At 40.9% G+C, this 17,091-nt stretch overlaps 1 protein-coding gene across 5 annotated transcripts in view; it reads left to right on the plus strand.

Annotated features, from left to right (window-relative positions):
* LOC111572255 (transcription initiation factor TFIID subunit 4-like) overlaps positions 1-17,091 on the plus strand; it is a 95,733-nt gene that overhangs the window by 27,541 nt on the left and 51,101 nt on the right. For all 5 annotated transcript variants that reach the window (XM_055009628.1, XM_035950749.2, XM_035950750.2 and 2 more), the window contains 2 exons: positions 7,434-7,603; positions 13,996-14,126. In XM_055009628.1, the coding sequence (XP_054865603.1) occupies positions 7,434-7,603; positions 13,996-14,126 (301 nt within the window). The remainder of the gene's footprint in view (positions 1-7,433; positions 7,604-13,995; positions 14,127-17,091) is intronic.

Genomic DNA, 17,091 nt, shown 5'->3' on the forward strand with positions numbered 1-17,091 from the left:
TTGCCTGCAGCTTCGCTCTCTCTCTCCCTCTTTCTCTGTCTCTCTCTCTCTTGTCTTGTCTCTGCTTCAGCTGGGCCTTTGTCTCAAAACATAAAAGGTTCATCGCCCACATGCTGGCCTTTGTGGTCTATGTTTTGTGTGAGTCTCGATGTGTTTTATTGTCTGTGTGCGTGCAGCCTTTACGTGCTAGTGTGTATGTATATGTTTACACAGATACCTCTGTGTCTCTGTGTGTGTTTGTGTTTGCGTCTCTGCATGGTTGCACATGAACATATGTGTATATCCCAAAGAGTCTAAGAATATTTATGTGCGTCCACGTATCAGATGTATGTATGCGTGCATTGACAGGAGCAGGCGGTTTAGGATTGCCCTGGTATGACCGGACCAGGGCAAGAAGAGTCTGGGTCACATGGGCCAACGGGTTCATGGTAATGGCTCTTGTCTCCTGAGGGGAAAGGCAGCGCCCGGGGCTCTGATTGATAAACCAATAAATCTTTAGCTGCGTTGGTAATTAAGCTGTCAGGCTCGCTTGTTACTGATGACCTTTTCCCCCCTGCAGTGATTACAGTGGCCCACCACACACAAATGTACTGGTTTCAAAATAAGCCCAATAACACACAGCGCCACTGTCACAGAAGAAACACGTCATTAACAGTTTGTCGCATGTTTTTTTATCCAGGTCAGGTGATATTTTGTCCGGTCCTGCATTTGAGTGTTGAACAAGCTACACAACGCACAGCCCCTGAATACAGTTTTTAATTGCCATCCATTTATTTGTCTCTAAATGCATGTCTTTTATTTTCTTACAACATGCACTCGCTGAACTTCTTCAACATTACATTTTTTACTTTAAGTCACATATGAGTTTATGAGTTTGCTGAGCCAGATATTGATTTTAATGTTTATTGAGTCATTGACCTCTGTCACGATAATCTTCATCTCTCTTGGCGATTCTTCACTCATGTTAAGTATTTCTAAGTTTTGTCTAGTTTGTCTTTAATCTTTATTCTTACTACGCACTGAAAATTGTGTGCATTCAACTCTTGCCTTGTTAAAGTTTCAGCTGGACCTCAGTTGGTTGCTGGTGTCTGAAACCTCAGTTCTGCAGTCTCATACAGTTTATTGTTTGCTGTCACTTTTCTTTCCTGAGGATATAAACATGCTGGAACAGAGACCAGTGTCACAAGGTGATCCATCTGTCACCATGCTGTCTTCACACCACGTTCAGAAACCTGCAGCCTAAACACGGTGATATGGTGTTAATGGAAGTGGCTGCTGTTTTCACTTTACATCTCAATGAAAAAAAAACAACAGAAGTTATATTAGCTCTACAAAGTTATGTTTGAGCTTCTGCCGCACAGCATACCATTTGCATAATACAGTCAAGTCGGGTCAGATTTATTCATAACAGTATTGACATAATTTTATCAGTTACTTCCAAATCAAAAAAGGATTAAGATAAGAGAACAGCACACATAAAGTGCGATAGTGAGAGACAAAATTACAGTGAAGGCAGGGCAGATTTATTCATTTAAGTCCTATTGACCTAATGTTAAGTACTTGTATAGCAACAAAGAGGGGAGAAAATATCACTACATGTTGACCGTAGGAAGAAAAAAAACTCTCCAGCCAGTCTGGTCAGTCAGCATCCACCAGCCTGCATCGTGTTCAGCTGCAGTCTGGGACTGATGTGTGTATGGCTGTCACTCTGAACCACTGGTCCCAGCGGGCCAGCTGCAGCACAAACACACACATACACACTGCAGGGCTTGTGGGGTTTCCAATGTAGCTACAGCCTTCTGTGTAAGTGCTTGTGTCGGTGTGTGCATGTGTGTGTAGTTTACAGTACAGAGTGAAAGCAGCTGTCTCTGTGTCCCCCTCCTCCCCTCCTCTTCTCTCTGTAAACACTCGACATCCGCTGTAATCACTGGCGAGCCAGCCGAGGCCATCAGCCCTCTGCCAACCTCCGAGCTCAGCCTCAGCCCTTCAAATCCAACCCTGTCCTACATGGTGGACACACATCACGCGCGTTAACACACAAATACTGGCATCCTTACACAGGAAAAGACACACACAGATGCACATGCAAAACAAGAAACAAAAGTTTTTGTTCACCAGTCACTGTTGCCAGTGGACGCAAAAGTCCAACAGTTCTTTTCCATCATTTACCAGCAAAGTGAGTTCATTATGCCTTTGTGGTTATATCCTTTGTTGCTCTATAAGTTGCTATGTGATGTGCCTGTTTTGCTAAGAAGGGCTTTACAAATACTTTTGACTCAATTAGAACTTGAAAGTGACCTCCCAAAAATTGTTGATGCAGAGACTTGGAAACACGACAGCCACAAGATTAGATTATGTGCGGATTGGGTGCCGTGCCACAATAAAGATGCTCAAAAACTCCATGAAGAGAACGCTGGTACTCCAAAGCATGTAAAGGAAAAATACGTCACAAAGTCTGTATTCTTATCCACCGACATGGTATTTTAGCATACACCTTTGTCAGAGCATCATCTACATTACACCATTTCCTAGCCAGGTATTTATATTGCTGTGAATAATTACAGCCTGAGTGTGGACGGTCTGTTCGATTAACACCAGTTACTTCTTAAACATCTAGCAGTATTTAGCTTGTTGCTGGGTTCTTTGTCCCCTCTTGAGCCACTGCTGCAACCAGTGCTATCATCCATTTGGGTCATGAACACATATCCCACCAGCTGCCCAGCGAACCTCAGGCTGCTATGTGGAGAATACTTCTCCAGTGGTGCATGTCTCTCAGTGTGGGCGCAACAACATGCATGGCCTCGGTGTTAGTCACAGGGATCAATCAGGGCCCCCTGCCTGGGCACAGAGACCTTTATCCACAGGGGTTTCGGAGGGGTGGATTGGTGTGAAGGTGGTGGCGGTGGTGGAGCGGGGCACAGAAGCTCTGGATGCACCCCACACACTCGCACACACAGCCTCTAAATGGCAAGTGCAATCCTCCCACCACCTATGGCATGCCCTCGCTGAAACACAAGCTTGATATGGAAACGACATGCATATGTATTCATGTGGCCGCCGGCTCCGTGTCCCCAAGCCAACCCAAACCAATAACTGAGAGGCTGCTCTTTAGCTTCTGTGGAAGCTAATTACATCTCTGCTTTATTAGTGCAGAGGTATAGTCAGGAATATTTTGCATTTCATATCTCATTCCCTCCTTTTAATGTCAGACCTGTCTTTGGCATTCTTGTTTGATTTGAGCCACAGCTATCCCAAATAACCCTGAAATGAGACCATCCAAGAAAAAGAGATTACCAATGTTCAAGGACTGTGGTTGATGTTTTGTGTACCTAAACAGTAGCAGGCAATGTAGTCATCTAATTCCAAATGTGTGTGCTACACAGTATATTCTGTGTAAATGATTATTCACCTATACTACTTCTACACTTACTGTACATTTTAACTGGTGAAAATGAAGCAACACATGCTTTGATCTCAGGGATTGAGCTGTAATGCAGCTGTTGTTGGGTGAGCACAGTGTAAAAGAAGGACTTCTTAGAAAGACGTCATCTAAGCTTTGCCTGTTGTTATGTAGAGGTATATTATATAGAAAACGTCATGCTGATATATTGGTTTCACTGACTTTTTAATACTCATATGACTAGAATCCACAAGACTCTAAAATTATAATTTTTCTGTTGGTGTTTTTAATGGGAACAGATAAATATAATTAATGAAGATTTGCTAACTGTATTATTGCCATATATTCTAATTTGTATTAACGGTTTCAGCATAGTCTGTCCAATGAGGTCTTATCTGACTGAAAGAATGGTCAAAATCTTTTCCATATATAAATAGTATGCATTTCATCTACAATAACAGTTCATACAGAAGTCTACAAACATGCTATATAGACGTTATTTTTTTAAAGCCAACCTTTTGTGTTGTCTTCTGCCAACCTCAGAGTTCTAGCTCTCTAAAACCTGAGGAGACTAGCATATACTGATTAGCCAAACATTGTGTAGCCCCCCCCCATTCTGCCAAACGGGTCTGACCCATTTAGGCATGAACTCTGGACCTCTGGTGGTGGGGGTGTCCTCTGATGTAGACCCTAAGATGTTGACAGTGGATCCTTTGGCTCTTGTAGGTTGCAGGGTTGTATTCTCTGCAAGTTCTGGCAAATTCCTTGGATGATCAATCAGGTTGGGGTATTGGGAATTTGGAGGCCAATTGAGCTCTTTGTCATGTTCCTCAAGCCATTTCTGAGCGTTTTGTTGCGGTATGCCGGGCCACATTGTCCTGCTGAGGGAAACGGCTGCCATCTGGTCGTGTCGTAGCCATGGGGGGGTCATGTGCTTAAACTGTAACAATGTTTAGGTGGGTGGCAAAGGAACATCCAAATGAACGCTAGGAACCAAGGTCTCCAGGCAGAACATTGCATTGTAGCAATAAGATCAATGTTAATCACTTTACCTGGTGGTGGTTTTAATGTTGTGACTGATCGGTGTAGTTGTTGAATGGTCACCTAACCTGTGCCTTTGTCCACAGTGTTTCATTTGCTGTCACCATTGCCCCACATAAGGTAAATATAAAATATCTTTGTTTCAAAGTTTTGCATTTAGTCACTGGCGTCTGACACTCAGTTTATAGTGACAAAGAGAGTTGTGATACTTCTGTATTACTCAGCAGAGAATTGTGACACTAGGCTTCAATACATTTAATGGGTTGTAGACTTTGCTTCGCTTTATTTTGTTTGTTTGCTTGTTGTGGTTGCAGAGGTATACAGATGTCATTTAACTGATTGGCAGACAATTGCTGGCTTTAGTTTTTAGTGATCTTATATAATCACTTTTGTGTCTTGTACATCTATAAGCTGTTAAAGTAACAGCATTCTTTTTCACCTGAGTGAGTATGGCCTGAGGTGTGTTTACATTTAAGGCAGGTCAAGTTATCCATGAGGACGTGATGAAGAAAGGTGCACAGCCTAAGGTGCAGCACAGGGTATAATCTTGTGTATCCATGCTTGTGTTGTTGTGTAGATTCTCTCTGTGAAGGCGTAATTAGAGTGCTGGCGGAGAGTAGGAAAAGAACAGGGAAGGTAGAGGTGTGTGAGGTTCAGGGAGCTACTCTAATCATCTTTGTCAACCTCCCGCCGTGGTGTCAAGTTTCATATCGGCTCTCTGTGGCCGCACTGAGGAGCACGAGGGCCTCGGCGGGGTAGAGTTGGCTGACGGTGTGTGCCCACACTCCAAGACGCCTGAAAGAACTCGGGGCCCCGCGTTGCACACATGCTTACACAAAAGCACAACAACATGCGCACAAGCTCTGTCGCAACCAGCAACAGTGGCATGAACGTAAATGACTGTGGAGGTGAGCCAGTGAGTGGCGAGAGGCCACTCTGTGTGTGTTCTGTGGTTCTTTGTTCTCTCCGTCAAAGCCACTCAGAAAATCCGCTGCTCGCTCTGGGCCAGTCCTGTAAGCACAACATGTCACTGCTCCGCTAATTCAGGCCAGAATCAGAATCATTACTTGCCAAGTAGAATAATTATAGGGGAGTTTCACTTAGTGGCAACTCACAAAGAAACTTAGAGCCTTTACAGGATGTGTGAACCTCTTTGATTGTTAGATGCAAGGACCCAAACATTAATTCGGCATGTTTACCATCTACTGTCTTTGCTAATGGGTAATAACATGTAAACATTGTGAAGTCAATATTATACCCCTGAGAAATGACCAGTGCACCAAGAAAATACATTGCTCTCATGTGTTGCAAAGCGGTGTGGAAATAGAGTTTGTTGACATTAGTGTATAGCCAGATTCATCACTCCTCAGCGGCAATCCTCAGGAGCATCTTTACTGAGCAAAGCTCCTTCCAAACGCTCTTCATCTCCCTGCCTTGCTGAGTGTTGACACAAATAGGCCCTGGAATGGGAATTCTGTGCCATTATGACCAAAATATAGCCCTCTGTAACAAAACTAATGCATAATTTCATCCAGGCAAATATTCATGAGAAAAAAATGCATCTCCAAGTTATTTTTTTCCAAGCAATATATGTTGAAAATGTTAGGGCATGAATACTGATATGGAGTAAGTCATTGTATGCAAATAATTCTTCAATTGACGGTGGAGAGTTTAGGCAACAGGATACAGTGTAGACTGACTGTGTAGACTTCCAGTAAAAGGGTTAGTTACTAATGCTGCATTAAGGACACTTCCTACAGACAGCTTCTCAAGCACATATTGCATATAATAGATGGACATAACCTCTCTGGCATCAGCCATTTATTTGTGAACTGCTGTTTTGCAGCCTTGAATTTGAAATTCACATTTTGGCATGTTTGTCTTTTGTAACTGGACATGATGGGTGAGGAATGGGTCTGACTGAAAACTTGAGGACACTATGCTAAGTGATACATTAGCAACTTGTCAATCACAAGGTATCCCCGCCATAAAGCATACCCTGTGTTATTGTTTTACTTCAAATAGGACCATCATTTACAAAGTGGACATAATACTGTTTGGAAGAAGACTTCAAACCAGTGACTGAGATCATGAAATCATTAGGAAAATGTTGATTGACGCAATAATTTGAGTGAGAAATAGGGTCATTCTCTCATAGACTTCTATACAATTGGATTTGGTTTAGCTACTAGATTCTCCTCCTGCTGGCCATTAAAAGAAATGCAGATCTAAGGCACTTCCACATTAGTCTGACTCATTGGATGCAGGATGCAGGTATAGGCCACCACTCATTTCAGTCGGTTTTCACGTACCTTTGGTTATCAGTGTGCTACCATTTCTTCACTGTAGGCCGCAACCTGCCACACTGAAAATTTCAAATTTTGCACAGGATTTAGATCATGCAGTACAGTGCTGCTATTTTTTTTTTTTTTTTTGCAGTGATGTATCCATTTTAATCACAGTGCTTGTCTCCCTGCATGCAAATGTTGCACCAAAACATTTCCATCCATCACTATTGTTCAGGAACACGAAGCAACATCATTAAGGTCCGCCCATGATGACAGTGATTCGTTTACAGAAATACAAACAATCCAAAGTGTTTTTCCCCCTATAGCAGAATGATAGTGAGGTGCAGCCATACCAGTATGTTCTACAGAATGAACTGGCAAAGTGAGACTACTTCTGCATTGGCTTCAATTTTTACTCAGGCGCTATAGCTCTCTTTTTATACGGGTACCTTATAACTGTCAAGTGCATCTGTTGTGTCTTGTTGGACAATAGAGTTGTGTTAAAATCTATGATCTTAACCAGATAAAGGACATCAGTGTGCCACAAGCCAATGCCATTAGATATTTTTGAAAGACTTTTTTGCAAAAATGAGTGTCTGCAAATATAACTGAATTCCAATCACCAATGAATACATTTGTGCCTTCTCTTACAAGTTCACATCTTCCATTGAATGTATTTTGCTAATCTACTCTGTTATTTTCAGGGATGATGACGATATCAATGACGTGGCGTCTATGGCCGGGGTAAATCTGAACGAGGAAAGTGCAAGAATACTCGCCACCAATTCAGAGCTGGTGGGAACGCAGATTCGCTCATGTAAAGACGAGGCCTTCCTCCATCCGGGACTGCTACACCGACGAATTCTAGAAACAGGTGAGATATGTTTCAACTCACAACACCTACAGTGAAAGGATGTGGTGGTTGTGTTAAGGTACGGGAGCATGTTCGAAATGGAAGTGGATTCTTCCATGACAACAGTGCCTCCATCCACGAGGGGTTTCTGAATGATTTGATGAAAATGATGTGAATCATGTGCTCTGGCTTTCACAGTCACAGGATCTCAGTTTACCAATTGAACACAGATGGAAGATTTTGGACTAACGTGTTCGACAGTGCTCTTTTCCACCATTACAAAAAGAACAAATGAGTGAATATTTTTTGGAAGAATGCTGTTTATTCCTCCACTAGAGGTCAGAGACTTGCCAAGGTGCACTTTAGCTGTTCTGATGACATGTCATTGCCTAACACCTTATCAAGACACTGTATATTGGTTTCTCCTTTAATTTGACACTTGTCTGTGGACTCAACGCTCCAGAATCCCCCTTGCTGCAGCAGTGATGAAATCACTATCTGTTGTCTTTTGTGTTAGCAGCATGTTGTTTCTGTATTTATTGTGTCATCACTAAAGACAGTTTTGATTTTCTCTTCTTCAGTGGTTCAGACCGAGGCTTTTCTTGTTTGGCCTTGCTTTAAATTTGATACACTTAACAATTCTTTCACCTCCTTTAATGAATTCTACAGTGGCTGTCTGAACTCACTGGACCCCAGGCACACGCATAAATACTTTATGGGTTTGTCTTTTGAAGGCTGGCTGTCAGATTGTCCTCTGGACTAAAGGAACAGAGTTTAGAGGAATGAAACTTGACAGTGAAATTTTGATTCCTTCTCTCTTTTTAGTGGATCTTGACACTCTGATAGCGCACAGTATTGCATGTGCTAATCGATACAGGCAGAGAAGTCTTGGTTTGTTTGCAGTATCACATGAGAGTGATAGTGTCTTCATTACCTCTTTGCTAGCGGTGGTCAATTTCATTGCTTGAAATATACTTAAGGCCCTTGCTGCACAGTGAAACCTGTGAAAACGTATAATGAGCATTATTACTCAAAATAAAGCTATGCCTAGCATCTTTCTCCTGTGCATCAGATCAAAAAACACAGTGTAATTCCACATGACGGGGAGTCTAGCGCCCTCATCTTGTTTTATCTCAATTAAAGTATCTTTAGTGTAGCATGGAGGCCTGCAGGTCATGGTTCGTTACGTGGACTGTTGGCATGGTTGTTATCCCGTCACCTAAGGGCAGAGAGGTTGTTTAAAAATATAAATCTTTCCTCAGGGGGGGCACACAGCATGATACAGGGCAGGAGACTAGGGCGCCCCCTGCTGGGGAAGTGGCACTTATGCAGCTTTGTTGTGTCAGTGATTGGCCTCTCCGCACTTGCAGCTGACAGCAGTCCGAGGGAGGCTCCCCCAGCCTGCCAGCTCCATTCAATCAGGAGGCTTGGCTGCTCCTCTTTAATGTACAAAGCACCAACTATGACTCTGGTCTGATTTACCATTGAGCATCCCGCTAAAACTTCCCTGTGACCTATCGTGTCCTGTGCTGGCCCCCACAAAAACATGGCTGCCAGCATCTTTCTTTGGTTTGCTCCTTTTTAATTTTCAAATCAGTATACACGTCCTAATTCCCCCCTTTTGCTCACTATCTCTGTTTCTTTTCTTCTTTTATCTTCTTCATTTTCCTCTTTATGTCTCCCCATGTCTTCTCTCTTATTTATCCCCTGCAAACAAACACTTGTGCCACCCTTCTCTCCCAAACCTCTCTCACCCTCCCTTCATAACTCTCCAGGCTTGTCCTTGAGCTTGGGGAGGATAGAAGGGGGACTGCAACGCTGCAGAGCAGCACTCCACCCCCCATCTTAGGAACCAGAACACAGGCACAGCTGGAGTTCTTTAGAAAAGCTCCTCCAAGTAATGATAGTCCACTGGTACCTTAAAGGTCTACACACACACATACGCACATGCACACGGCTTTATTACATATACTTACACATGTGCACAGACACAAGAAGAAAGACAAGAAATGGATCCACAAAGAACACACATCTATTGAAAATGTTTTCAAATCCTAAAAATATATTACAGTAAGCATCCATGCGTAGAATTTTACTTCTCTTCACTCTTCGTCTGTGTCTGATATATTTTGATCATTTAATAGCTTAAGGGAAACAATAGCATTGACATGAAAATTGTTTGATTCTTTTTGATTTGCATTTGGAGGAGATTTTTAGCATGATTCCCTGCTGCATGTACATAATTCCTAACACTGCAATCACATCAGGTCACTTTTCTCCATGAAAGAAGCATAACATGATTCTGGGGTTATAAAACACTGGTCAACACAAGCATGTCAGCCTTTTATTTGTAAGACATGATCTCCAGTATCTCTGTCTATCAGATAGAGTGTGTTTAACCATTAACCATTGTGTCTGTTCTCTGGGTTTCCAATCAATGCACAATATCTTATATTGGTGATGGTCTAGTTACCTGGTAACAACTGGTAACAACTTAAAAACGTGGTTGTCTTGATAGACTTGGCTTGTCAACACTCACATAAGCTGTTTGAGATATTTTACAGTAGATTATCACTGCACGAAATGCAGCCACTAAATAATAATTTTTTAAAATGTAAATAATCATTTAGTATTTGGTAATTGGGCTGTCATGATTGACATGTCTTAAATGTTGTATGGATTTTATAAAATTGTATCCTTTGCATTGACTAATATTTGGTGGTAACTTCCTCCCAAAAATGAAGAATAAAATCAAACTGCTGTCTTATAAGACTTTGGCTTCAAGAGGAACAGATGATAGAGGGATCATTATAATTTGCTAGAAAGATCTTAATATGTTTTGTCAATCTTTGAAAGGCTTATGTCCACGTACAGCACCTTGGCTTTGGGATTACAAAAGGTTTTGGGGCTGCTTTTGTGAGTCAGAGTCCTGTGTTTTATTCTTGGCAGCACATCAAGCAAAATTAAAATGGGTGTATACGGCAACAAGGATATGACTCTGTGCGAAGGCATCTCTGCCGTTTGAGAATAGAGGTGTACTTATGACTTTATAAGGCTTTGACTCCTGATGTGCAACGGAGAAGATTTGAGCTGGAGTTTTCATGCTCAGTAGGGAATGAAGATTGGCACCAGCAAATCTGAGGTCATGGTGGTCTCCCACAAAAGGTGAATTTCTCAAACCCAGTGAGCAAGAGCAGCTACCTCAGTGGAATTCACGTGTGCTAGGGTCAGTAGATGGTGACGGTTATGTCAGAAGTAGCAATGAAAACAGCTCAGTGGATGCTGAGAAGAATGAATCACCTGGTTGCAGGTGTTATAGATATAAACTAGTACAAATGAGCCGTTCAGGACCTTTTCCATGTTCACAGCCAGCTACATTTCAGGAGGACTCTTGTTGCTATGGATACCAGTCAGTTCTATACTAAATAAATTTTCAAGTTGCCAGCCCTTAATTCAGATTGAGTCTGTCCATGTGGTTCCTTTATGTCTAGTGTGTTCTAACTGATTTGGAGACATCTGTTACATGGCCACTTGGGGCAGCAGAACAAGTTGTGACCACAATATCGACATTTACATTGACCTTTTAAAGATTTCCTGTCCTTCAGTAGAGCTAAAGCCCTGCTATTTTAATGAGTAGCTCACCGATTTCTTTATCTTGTGCATGGGCAGAAAGATGCACATGTTTTTGCTGGTCATTTTCAGTAAACTGCAGGTCGTGGTAAAGTGTTAAAACGGGCAGCAATGTGTAAACAAGGACAAGAAAGATGAAGACTATGAGCAAGCAAACATCAGTGTAAAGAATGGTGATAGAATAAAAGTATTTGGTGTGAATGTTGATTGCTTTTATAACCAAAAAGCATCAGTTCTGTCAGGCTCACTGCCACAGTTCTGTGGATTTCATGTCATTGTCTTCTGTCTCTTCATGTAATCCCAGACTGAGACCGTGATTTTGCGATCAGGGCTCTGCGGGTGCCATACCATCTGTTTCAGGCCTTCTTTTTCTTCTTGTCTTCTACTTGATAGTGCTGTGTGTTTGTTTTCTGCATGTTGAATTTCAAACACATCCCTGACGGTATTGCTTGATAAATAAGAATCAAAACATCTCTGCCTCTTTGACTCTCTTTTAGCCAACGTTTTTGGTCCTGACCAATGAATTATCAGATTTTTTTTAGCTGCAGAATGCTTCACAGTGTTCTCCAGCTGTCTGCTTTTTGGTACTAAACAGGTAGTATAGAGTGTGTCCAGAGCTGTCTCCTGACCCCAGATGTCTATTGGATGGAAAACAGTGATGCAAGATTGATGTGAGCGAACCTGAACACTGAAGTTGCTAAAAAATTAACAACTATGGTGTTATCATATTATTCTTTGGTTTAGAGTTTTTTTTCTTTTAAAATAAAGGTATTGAAATTAGCTGCATTTCTAGGACATGCATATTAGGGCTGGTATGTTTTTTTAGGGCAGATACTGAAACCCATTATTAGTATTTGAAGAGGCTGATAACTGACATTTGGAACTTATATACATTTTGCAGTAAAAATAAAAATCTTGTTATCAAAATTTAGAATAGCACAAACTCTACCACAAAACTTTAATTGAAAGCGAACTTTTCAAAATTTAGTCCTAATAATCTAATAATCAGGACATGGAGCCAGTCAGACAGTGCTGTTGGCAGGATATTGCTCAAGAGAGCTGCATGAGAGCCAAAGTAGCACATTTTAAAATCAATTCATTTAATAAGGAATCTGTTAAAAAACATAATTAAATGGGAAATTAGATTAATGATGAATATGGGGTCCAATAATCTGCCAGACCGATAATCGGTCGATCTGTAACACATGGTTTCTGATTATAGAGAAAAACCAATATGTAGTAACCTTTCAACACAAAGAAAATCAATTCAAAAAAGAAAAAAAGTACAGCAAGATGGGCGTCAAGGTATCTTTGTACTATTTTGAAGAGGAATTATAATGTCTGTGGTGGAAGATTTGAATGCACAACCTCTTTTACAGAAAACCTCCATTTTGCCATTGGTCAAAGTAGTTGACAAATTTTAATTTCACCCAATAATGACAGAAGAGGAAAAATGTGATTGTTACCACCTTGTAGATAATATATGTATAGATATTTTACTGAATAAGCAAAAGCTTTGAATGCTTAATTCCAAGGATACTAAAGTCATCATCACCATACATTTGTGTACTGTATCTCATTTTAATCCATATAAACGTTAAGGTTTTTCGAAGAGGTCAAAAATTAGCGCATTAGACAGGCTAACGTCCACACAGTTGGAGATGCTACAACCTTTGGTGGGTTTCATTTCTGTTGTCTTTCCTGCAATTCTAGTAGAATTAAACAAAAGTATTAAAGCTGTGCAGATCATTAGTCTGTTTCTAGCTGCTTTACATGTTTTTCTTAGGTGAAGAATAATGACTTGTATCAGTACAAGCAGAAAAATGTGTTTTGCTCTCTCTGTGGCTAAGTCTCTTAAACTTTTTCTGAAATATTAATGTCCCTGAAAGATCATGTTTTTTAGGGAGCTGAAGCCTATTAGCGTTTTTCTTTGACCTTGTGACATTGCCACATGTATTGCCACTGTAATTATAAGGCTAACAGGGCTCCCTCCATCCGTTTCAAAGCTCGAGCGGGTGAGGAGTGTATGTATTGTTCAGCTGATTTAAATAATTGGTGTGGTTTACTTAAAAGGGTGCCAGAGAGAAAATTATGTTAATGGAATAATTTAAAAGGAAGTTGGAAACAGATAGTAACCCTACCAAAGTCTATCCTCCTCTCTTTTGTTATGACTTCAGATGAGTTTTGCTCCAAGGAAACTAAATTATCCTTCTACGAAAAGAGATGGTCAATGTCGTTTACACACTTGAAGGAGCTTAGCTAGTAAAACCACTCTGGAATTCGCACTAAGACTGTGAAACAAATTAACTTTTCTGTGTGATGAGCCCTCTTTCCGGGAGTTAATTGCACATACTAATCCAGACAGTTCTTCCGTGTGAATGTGTGTGAGTACAGTAGGTGCAGATGTGGTGTTTGAGTAGAAGTACCGAATGAAGACTTTGGTCTTCTGTTTATGTGTTTTTATGAGTTATCTCAGATAATGCTTCCTACCTGCTTAGCTGTTGTCAAAATGCTAAATCATAGAAGCATTTTAAGTGATGATAGAATAATAACTTTCTACTAGTTTATTCTTTTAGCAAATCAAATGTGAGAGCAGAGATTATATTACAAAACTCTGTGTTGGTAAAGAGTAGGATTTTGAATTAGAAATCAGGGCCTAATGATGAGAAATAAAATTGCTAACTGTACCTGCTGAGTGAAAAAGAGGGCTTTGTTTGATGCTGATGTTGTACTGATTGTTAAAGTTTCACCTTGTTCTAAACGTGTGTATTTATCCTTCACAGCTAAGAAGTTTGGTGTTACGGAGGTCCCCATGGAGGCAGTGACATTCATCTCACACGCCACGCAGTCACGACTTCGGACTGTGGTAGAAAAGGTTTCTACAATCGCACAGCACCGACTGGACTCCTGTAAGGTAGGAAGAATGCACATACACAGTCATGGAAAAAATTGTTAGACCACTCTTGTTTTCTTCAATTTCTTGTTCATTTCAATGCCTGGTACCACTAAAGATATATTACCTGAAGAATACAATGAACACGACAAAAAAATGCAGCTGATTCCATAATACTTTATGTCCTATTTGACATGCTGAAGCTTAATTGTATTCCCAGGGTAGATAAGAGGCAATTTCATGTCATAAGCAGCACTGCACATGCAAAGGCCTAGAGTGGTTTCCTGCTGACATACAAGCCGTAGCACAATTCAGAAATTGTCAGCTCTCACATAATACCTAAAACAAACGAATTATGTGAAGCCACAAACGCAGCCATCTTGGCACTGCTGGAAATTGGCATGAGTGAGAGACAGGTAGCGAATAAACTGAAGATCTCCAAGACAGCCGTTCATTACACCAAGAAAAAACAAGCCGAACATGGTACTACCAAACTGATAACTGGTCACGGCAGGAAACGTCTTTCCACCCTGCGAGGTGACCATGAACTCATCTGTTCCTGTGTCAGGAATCATCGTCAGACCTCCAGGGACTTTAAAAATGAGTGGACATTGTGGAGAAATGTGACTTGTTCAGCAAGGACAGTTGGAAACCGACTTCTTGAAGCTGGTCTGAAGTCACACAGGGCACAGAAGAAGCCCTTCATCAACGAAAGGCAGAGGAAAGCCCAGTTACTCTTTGCTGGGGATCACAAGGATTGGACTGATGATAATTGGGCTAAGGTTCTCTTCGGTGATGAATTCAATTTTCAGTTGATGCCCACTCCAGCCAACTTACTGGTTAGGAAGAAGCCTGAAGAAGACTACAATCCAGTCTGTCTTGCCTCTACAGTAAAATATTGGGGTGGATCAGTGACAATCTGGGGTTGTTTCAGCGTGGGTGGAAAAGGGCAAATGCAATTGTGTGAAGAGCAAATGTACCAGGTCATGTACAGGGCTACTCTTGAAAACAGTCTTCTTCCATTAGCTGGAAAATTCTTACATGCCTCGAATGACTGAATTTTCCAACAAGACAATGCCCCTTGCCACATGGCAAGGTCAATTAAAGCCTGGATGGAGAACCAGAACATTGGAACCATGCCTTGACCTGCTCAATCACCAGATCTAAATCCAAATGAAAATCTGTGGAAAATCATCAAACGCAAAATGGACAACCACAAGTCCAAAAACAAAGCTAATTAGTTAGAATTTGTGCAACAGGAATGGGCTGCTGTGACAGCAGAACAATGTCAGAAGCTGGTGGAGAGCATGCCAAGATGTATGGCTGCAGTCATCAGAAATAATGGTTATATAATCAAGTACTAACTCCTGTGTCTATCATGTGACTAAAACAGACAGAAAAGAAAACATGGAATGCCTAAAAATACTGTTTTTGGCAGTACAATGCCATAGATATCGATGGAAGAGCTTAAGTGATTTTGGTAATTTTAAGAAAACCGTGGAAAATGGCTGATATCAACACTTAAGTTAAACTCTGATGAGCTGTTTTGGTTGTTATCATTATATTTGTCCAAACACATGTACCTTTAGTTTTACCAGTAAATGAAATGAACAAGAAATTGAAGAGAACAAGAGGGGTCTAATATTTTTTTCCCATGACTGTATACGCTCAATTTGTCATTTGGGCTATAATGTGTAAAAAATTGGTAAAAAAAATCTGATCGGTGTGTCCCAAAGCCCAAGATGACCTCCTCAAATGTCTTGTTTTGTACACAACATAGAAGTATTCATTTTACTGCAATAGAGGAGTTAAGGACTGTAATTTAGTTACTTTGTTTGTAAAAAATACTTTCATCAATTAGTTATTTATCAAAAATAGTTGACAGTTAATTTAGCAAGATACAACAAATTGATGAATCATTGCAGGTCTAAACTGCACGCACACGCACACGCACACACACACACACACACACACACACACACACACACACACACACACACACACACACACACACACACACACACACACACACACACACACACACACACACACACACACACACACTAGATGTCCTGAGCTGACAGCTCTTAAAGTCAATCAATGCATTTTTTGTAAGTGACATGTTAAGCCACTCCGCTTCAGCTTTCAAGTCCTCAGCTGCACTTTTTAAAACTACTTAGCCCATTAGCTCATATAGCAGACACTCACAGAGTAAGACTGGCACTTTTTAGTTCTAATTTAAAGTACTGTCTCCATGCGGGGAAAAAAAAATTGAATATTCAATCTGGAATAATCCTGCAAAAGGTGTTCCTAAAATGCACTGCTCATCTCTTTGATTTGTTCCTTTTTGTTTCCTCATTTGAGTTATTCAGCTGAGGCATTACGAATGAACAGAACATGGTCAAACCAGATTTCATCTGCCAAGATTTACATCTATGCTCAAGCAGAGGGCACATGGGCAGGATCAAATCAGGAGCAGGCTTTAAACATAAACTATGGAAGCTGGCGTGGCTAGCAGACTAACAATACTGCATAAGGTAAACATTAAATGCCTTTACATCAAATTCTTTGTCCTTACTCTCAGTTACCGCCCTTGCGCTCTTTGCAACCAGTCATAATCCTCTTTTCCCTGCTGCCTGTATTGTTTTCCCATGCAGTAAGATTAACAAGAGTATAAACAATCAGTAATTCCTGAATGACTGGTCGTTTCCCATCCTCTTTCAAACTAGATAGACATTTAAAAGTCAGACTGCATGGCTGCTTGTGAAGCACACAAGCTGAGATCCACTTGTGAGTGTCAGTAAATTGGCTCCTGGTTCCACATTGAAAAGAATGGGAGCTAAAATCTGATGTCTCTACAACCACAATGTACGACAGACCATATGGACTCCATTCCAGATCATACAACATCCTGCTATATATTTCAGGCTGAATTAATTCAGACTTGATGAAATAAAACTACTGTACTTCATAACTTTTGCTACGA

Source organism: Amphiprion ocellaris, chromosome 1, assembly GCF_022539595.1.
Source record: "Amphiprion ocellaris isolate individual 3 ecotype Okinawa chromosome 1, ASM2253959v1, whole genome shotgun sequence".
NCBI classification, from domain to species: domain Eukaryota; kingdom Metazoa; phylum Chordata; class Actinopteri; family Pomacentridae; genus Amphiprion; species Amphiprion ocellaris.